This window comes from Aureococcus anophagefferens (genome assembly GCF_000186865.1).
Source record: "Aureococcus anophagefferens unplaced genomic scaffold AURANscaffold_4, whole genome shotgun sequence".
Classification (NCBI taxonomy): Eukaryota; class Pelagophyceae; order Pelagomonadales; family Pelagomonadaceae; genus Aureococcus; species Aureococcus anophagefferens.
Genome location: NW_008705564.1, coordinates 2,578,989 through 2,585,925, shown reverse-complemented (window position 1 = coordinate 2,585,925; position 6,937 = coordinate 2,578,989). Strand labels below are relative to the sequence as shown.

The 6,937-nt window shown below is 69.8% G+C and overlaps 3 protein-coding genes across 3 annotated transcripts; 1 reads left to right on the top strand and 2 right to left on the bottom strand.

The window, feature by feature from the left end:
- Nucleotides 1-177: 177 nt before the first annotated feature.
- On the top strand, nt 178-1,282 carry AURANDRAFT_22299 (hypothetical protein; the record flags this gene model as incomplete). Its single annotated transcript, XM_009036251.1, has 4 exons — nt 178-379; nt 409-822; nt 876-1,004; nt 1,065-1,282. Coding segments are annotated over 4 exons (963 nt in total), but the record flags the coding sequence as incomplete, so codon positions are not given.
- Nucleotides 1,283-1,354: 72 nt separating this feature from the next.
- On the bottom strand, nt 1,355-4,031 carry AURANDRAFT_62349 (hypothetical protein; the record flags this gene model as incomplete). The annotated part of the gene is made up of 2 exons (XM_009036168.1): nt 1,355-2,973; nt 3,173-4,031. The coding sequence occupies 2 exons, from the start codon at nt 4,029-4,031 to the stop codon at nt 1,355-1,357; spliced, it is 2,478 nt and encodes an 825-aa protein (XP_009034416.1).
- Nucleotides 4,032-5,210: 1,179 nt separating this feature from the next.
- AURANDRAFT_22116 (hypothetical protein) lies at nt 5,211-6,257 on the bottom strand (the record flags this gene model as incomplete). The annotated part of the gene is made up of 2 exons (XM_009036167.1): nt 5,211-5,943; nt 6,016-6,257. The coding sequence occupies 2 exons, from the start codon at nt 6,255-6,257 to the stop codon at nt 5,211-5,213; spliced, it is 975 nt and encodes a 324-aa protein (XP_009034415.1).
- Between the last annotated feature and the right edge of the window lie 680 nt (nt 6,258-6,937).

Here is a 6,937-nt window from a genome sequence, read left to right as displayed (position 1 = left end):
CCGTCCTCGGCACCGGCACCTTCGGCACGGTCTTCGTCGCCGAGCGGCGCGCGCGGAGCGCCGCGTCCCGGGCCGCCCCGCGCGCGCGCGCCCGCCGCCGCCGCGCGCGCCCGCCCGCCGCCCCCGCGCGTCGCCGCGCGCGCACCGCCCGCGACCCAGGCGACGGGCGCCAAGTTCGCCCTGAAGCGCCTCGCGAAGGCGTTCTACGTCGACGAGGCCAAGTGGCTCCAGGTCCTCGACGAGCGGGCCATCCTCTACGAGCTGCGCCACCCCTTCGTCGTCGGCCAGCACGGCTCCTTCCAGGACGCGGCCCACCTCTACCTCGTCCTCGACTTCGTCGCGGGCGCGCGGCCCGCGCCGGACGGGATCGAGCTCCGGCGTTCCCGACGCGTCCCCCCGCCCCCGCAGGCGGCGAGCTCTTCGGCTACCTCAAGGTCGTGGACCGCGTCCCCGAGGCCGCGGGCCGCTTCTACGCCGCCCAGTGCGTGCTGCTCTTCGCCTACCTCCACGACCGGGACGTCGTCTACCGCGACCTCAAGCCCGAGAATTTGCTCCTCGACGACCGCGGCTACCTCAAGCTCATCGACTTCTCCTTCGGCAAGCGCGTCGAGCGCGGGTCCAAGACCTACACGCTCTGCGGCACGCCCGAGCGCGGACCGCCGGCGCCGAAGCGACGGTTTTCGCGCGCGAGGTTTTGTCGTAGGTACCTCGCGCCCGAGGTCCTCCAGTCCACGGGCCACGGCCGCGGCGTCGACTGGTGGACGCTGGGCTGCCTCGTCTACGAGATGCTCGTGGGGCAGCCGCCCTTCGAGAACGCGAACGGTTTTTTTTCCGAGCCGCGCGGGACGCGCGCCGCCGGGACGGCCGGTCCGCAGGCGACGCGCTCGCGCTCTACACGCGGATCCTCGACGACGACTGGGCCATCCCGTTCCCGAAGGACGTGAGCCGCGCGGCCAAGTCGCTCGTCCGGCGCCTCTGCGAGCGCGAGATCACGAAGCGCATCGGTCCTTTTTCGACGGCGCCCCGCGTCTTGTCGCTCCGGGACGCGCCGCTGTCCCCCGCAGGCTGCGGCCGCCTCGGGAGCTACTCCGTGAAGAAGCACCGCTTCTTCTGGGCGCTGTCCTGGCGCGGCCTCCTCGACAAGCTCCCCGCGGCGCCCTACGTGCCCCGGCTCGCCGACGCCGACGACCTGTCCCACTTCTCCGGCGCGTGCAAGGACCCGCCCGCGGCGCCCGGCAAGGCCGCGTCCTGGCCCGAGGACCGCTTCGACGCCTGGGGCTAGGCGAGGTGCGGCGCGGCCCCTTTCCCGGATTCGCCTCCGGCGATCTCCCGTTACGTGTCTCCCCTTGCGGCCCTAGAAGACGCCCATGAGGTCGTTGAGGCGGTGGAGGTCCTTGCGCGCCTCGGCGTCGTCCGGGAACGGGTACTCCGCGCCGATGGCCGTCGCGCAGAGGAAGCCGGAGAGGAGCGACATGTCGTGGCAGTTGCCCGGCGTCGTCCAGTTGGAGCAGTAGTAGAGGCCGTCCAGGCCCTGGCAGAGCCGGAGGCTCAGCTGCGCCATGACGTTCCACCCCGAGTAGAGCGGGTGCGCGCGCGAGTGGTTGCCGCCGCCCCGCACCAAGGTCTCGTCGATCTTCTTGCCCTCGCCCAAAGCGTGCGAGATGAGCATGACGGGCTTCTTGTCCAACGGCAAATCGTAGACGCCCGGGCCCGGCGTCTGGATCCCAAAGTTGTACTGGTTCTCGATGTTGATGGAGCCGTCCTTGAGCTTCGTGACCTCGACGTAGTTGGACCCGCGGTCCAGGAAGTCGGAGCGGTACTGCGCGTCGATGACGGACGGGTCGCTGTGCATGACGGCGTGCATGTGGCCCGTCGCCGGGTGGTGGTCGTCCGCGTAGACGGGCGCGGCCATGACCGTTTCTTCCAGCCGTTTGTCGGGCTTCTTGAGCATGGTCATGGCCGCGTTGCAGGGGCACGCGAAGATGACGCGGTCCGCGACGAGCACGCCGTCGTGCTCGTCGACGACGCGCTTCGTGCCGTCGGGCATCACCCGCACCTCGAGCACGCGCGTGTCGACCTTCACATCCACATCTTCCACGAGCTTGGCGAAGACGGCGCGGATGCCCGTGCCCGCGTCCTTCCAGGTGACGCAGGTCGTCAGCTTGCAGTCCGCGTCCGTCTTCGCCGACGCCCCGTGCCACGAGTTCTCGGGCGTCGGGTTCAGCGGGATCTGCGCCTCGATGATGGGGCCGAAGACCGCCGGGAAGGGGCGGAGCTCGTCGACGAGGAAGGACGCCGTGTAGTAGGGCGTGAAGATGATGTCCCACCACTCGTCGGAGCCCCCGACGCCCTTGAACAGCGAGTACAGCGGGACGACGTTCAGCGGGTTGAGCATGCCGAGGCCCGTGTGGTTCGTGTACATGGACATGGTGTCGTGCCGCTTCCAGGGCGCCCAGGCGAGCGTGAAGAACTCCGTGCAGCGCCGCGCGAACAGCTCGACGGCCGCGTACTTGCGGAAGTCGTTCGCGAAGACGGACCGCAGGGTGTTGACGCCGTTGGCGACGTCGCAGCGCGGGTCCGCGCCCCACAGGGTGCCCTCGTAGCCCGGCACCTTGGAATTCAAGAACCACGACAGCGGCATCGCGACGGTCTCGACGTTCAGGTGCGCCAACAGCGCCGTGTAGTTCTTGTAGAGCAGCGGCGGCCAGGCGGTGACGGACACGCAGGATTTCACCGTGTCGTCCTTGCCCGTGTTCGACACGCAGGACTGGGTCCAGGTGTCGTCGACCCAGTCGAAGGTCCGCGCGTTGCCGGACGTCGCGGGCCGCGCCTCGTACAAATGGACCTCGAAGCCGTCGCGCGCGAGCATCCACGCCGCGGAGCAGCCCGCGATGCCGCCGCCGACGACGGCGACGACGCCCCGCGCGGAGCCGTCCTCCGTCGCGGGCAGGGGCTCGGAGCCCGGCGAGAAGCCTGTGTGGAAACCAACCACTGGTTTGGGGGGTCCTGACCAAACTTCAGAACTCTCTAGCTCGGTCAAATCGAAGTCGATTCGGCTGATTTTTGGACGGATCGATCGCTCTCGTCGAGTTCTCGAAGCACAGCAGAAAGCCTTGCGTCGAAACGGTCGCATACGCGCACATTGAAGTCGAGTTGAAGATTTGATTTCCACACGGCGAGAAGCCCGCGACGGCGATGGGCAGCCGCGCGGCGACCCACTTCGCGACCGTCGCGCTGAGGTACCTGCCGATGGCGCGGACGCACTCGCGCACGCCGATGGCCAGGGGCAGCGCCGCGGCGACGGCCAGCAGGCGCCGCCGCGCCGCGCCGAGCCGCGCCATGCGGCGGTCGACGTGCGCTTCGGGCGTCGACCGCGCGGACGCGAGCGCCGCGTCCTCCGGCGACAGCTTGCCGACGGCGAGGGGCGCGAGCCAGCGCGCGGCCTTGTCCGAGTGGCCGTGGACCGTGTAGTTGTCGAAGAAGTGCTTGAGGTCGAGGCCCGTCGCCGTCAGGAGGAGCTCCTTCCCGCCCGGGTGGCTCTCCGCGAACTGCGTGACGTCGTAGACGATGCCCTCGTAGGTGCAGAGGAGCTGGCCGCCGCCGCCGTCGCGGGACACGTCGGCGCGGCAGGCCTCGACGTCGGCCAGGGCCATGACCTCGAGCTCCGCGACGTCGTCCTCGTCTAAATCGACGGTGACCTTGCCGCCGTCGAGCGCCGAGTGCGTCGGGTGCTCCTGCTTCGTCTTGAGCGCCGCCGACTTTTTCGCCTTCTCGCCGCGGTCCATGTCGTCGAAGCTCCGCACGGCGCCGTCGCAGAGGGCCCGCGTCGACGCGACGGCGTCGAGCAGAGGCGCCCACGCGTCCGCCCTGTAGGCCGCCGCGGCGAGCGCGGCGCCGGCGCCGGCGCCGGCGGCCGCGGCCGCGGCGCGGCGCCGCGGCGCGGCGCGCGCGGCCGACGACGACGCGCGCGCGGCGCGCAGCGATCGCTGCGACGTCGCCGCGAGCATGCCGGCTCGCTTCGCCACCATCATGGCGCTGCGCCGCGCGCGCCGCGCGAGCGCGAGCAAGACTCGAGCCGGGCTCCCGCCGAGGCCCGCGAAGCGCTCGTCGAAGCGCGGAGGCCGCTACGCTGCCCTCGCACGGCGGTGGAAGCCGATGTCAAGGGGGGATCCGCAGAGGCTTGATTTTTGCGGCCGCGCGGCGGCGCTGTCCGCCGGGGCTATTTCGACAGCCTGAGTGCGCCCACTGCCGGCTAAGCTAAAGTTAACCGGTTCAAAGAGCAGCGAAGCCGTGAAGTTTTGACGTCACGGCTTTGCCTCGCTCCGGGCTCGGACGCGCGATGCAGCGGTTCCAAGACTTGGCGCGGCGCTCGGTCTGTGGACCATGTCGCGCCTTGGGCCCGGCTGTGAGTCGCTCGGGAAAGACCATCGGTCGAAGGCGAGCAACTTAGTTCGCGTCGGGGCAGCCCGTGGATGACGAGAACGGCCATTAACGGTGGGGGGCGACCGACGAGGGGCCCAACTTAGTTCCAGGGGGCGTTTGGGCTGTTAGACTTCGAAGAGACCCCCCCTGGAATGATGTTCCCGAGGGCACTGTCTCGGTTCTAACAGCCCAAACGCCTCATGCATTGCGCGGTGAGCACCGTGTCACCCGCGGCGCCGCACGCCTCCCGGAGGTGGTGAGGTGATCTCGATCAAATCCACTCGAGCCGAAGAGCTGCCGCGAGGGCATCTGGTCGCCCCCATGACGAACGATTCCCGACGCTCTGTGACTCGAAGGGGACCGAAAATCGGGTCGGGGGAAGCTGCCGCGCCTCATTCCACCCCCTGGGGCTGCCCGTTTGCGTCGCCTCGCAATCGTCCGGATGTCACGTCTTTTCATGTGCCTCACCCACATGTTTGCGGACCTCAAAGCCACTGGGATCGTTGCACGTCGCTGCATATTCGAGGAGCGCGGGGCCCTCTAAGGTGGAGATTCCATCATCGGCCGCTGAAATGCTCGCACGAGAGACCGTCTCTTAGCTACGGATTACTGCAGCATTGCTTCATAGATGTGCTTGTTCAACGACGGCTCATTCGCAGCCGTAGCCGGTGGTGCCGAGGCCTCGGCCGGCCCAGGGGCCGGCCGCCATCTGCCGCCCCGGGCGGTGGCGCCGCGCCGCCACCCGCGCCCCCGGCTCCCGAGCGCGTCTGCTTAGGTCCCCCGCGCGGCTAGGCCTCCGTCTCGGCGATCTCGTTGACGGCGAGCTGGAGGTTCGTGAGCTTGCGCTTGAGCTCGTTGATGCCGCAGAGCACGACGTCGTCGACGGGGATGGAGCCGAGGGACTCGACGTCGAAGATGAAGTTCGTCGTGGAGGGCCGCGCGAAGAGCATGGACTTGCCCGTCGGGTTGAGCGTCTTCGTGAGCGCGTGGATGTCGTCGGCGAAGTCGAGGATCGCGGCCTCGTCCTTGACTTCGATTTTCGACCGGTCGCGGTCGTCCGCGTAGCCGAGGACGCCCGCGGGGCAGACCTGGATGATGGCGTCGCGGAGCGTCGGCGCGAGCTCGGCGACGGCGGCGTCGTCCCAGGTGACCTCGGGCACGGGCCGGAAGACGCACTTCGATACCGGGATCCACTTCGCGTGCTCCTTGCCGCAGCCCAGCTTGGCGATGCACGTCAACTTCAACTCCTGGCCCTTGGCGAGCTTGACGAGGGCGATGCCCGTCTCCTGGGACGTCGACTCCTCGCGCTTGGACACGAAGTGCACGGGCGCGACGTCCGGGTCGTCGGACACCAAGTCCAACGTCGTCACGGTGAGCGGGTTGTTCTTCTCGTGCTCCGGCAGGTCCTTGGCGCGGTCGTCGAAGGACACGTGGAGCTTGAGCGTCGCGGCGCAGAAGTCGCAGTGGCTGTCGCAGTCGCAGTCGCGCGTGTGGCGGAACCGGCGCCGGATGTCGCGGTCGCTCGACATCGCCGCGGCCTCGCTGGGCCCCATGTCCTCGCGCAGCCGCGTCTTGTCCGGCTTGTAGGTGTACTTGATGGGCACGAGGCCCAGGCGGTGCGCGATGATCTCGTCGTTCACGACGGACGTGTTCTCCTCGAACGTCACGAGGTCGATGGCCATGCTCACGACCTCGCCGACCATGACGCGCCGCAGCGAGTTCGCCGTGGAGCAGTCCGTGTCGCGCACCTCGAAGCACATCGTGTTCTCCTCGAGGTCGCGCACGGACACCTGGGGCACGCGCGACCGGCCGCTGGCGACGGCGTAGACCGACATGGCTAGCGGCGGTTCGCGAGCGCGGCGCGCGGCGCGGCCGCGCGTCCGCGCGCGGGTGGCGCGGCGCCGCGTCGGCGCGGCGAGCGCGGGCGGGCAAAAAAAACGCGCGCGGCCTGGCGCTCGACGACAGACGCGGTGCTCGAGTCTTGTGTTGGGCTCGGCGACGCGGCGGGCAAGCCGGCTCAGTCGCCTCAACATCCGCGACCGTGACTTGACCGTGCAAACTTTGGCGCCCGTTTGGGCAGCCCCTGCGGACCGCGCATCGTCTTCATGGGCATGGAGGCGAAGGAGGCCGAGTGCAAGGATGCCGAGGAGAAGGCCGGGCGCGTGGACCTCGTCTACAAGAACAGCGTCACGGCCTACAAAAACTCCAAGGACCGCGCCCGCGATCTCATGAAACGGCTCGGCCAGGAGGAGGCGAACCTGCGCGCCTCCGTCGAGGCCTGGGTCGACAAGTACTGCGAGGCCCAGCGGCGCGCGACGAGCGCGCGCGGACGCGGCGCGGTTGCCCTTCGACGGCGGGCGCGCGGCGACCCTCGCCGCCCGCAGGCGCGGCGACGCGAGCGTGCGCGCGCTGTGGTTCAGCCGGTCGCGGCGGCAGGCGTGCGCGCTCATCGGCGAGCGGGCGCGCCGCGGCGCCCGCCGAGGACCCCCCCCCCCCCGCGCGCCGACAAAAAGGG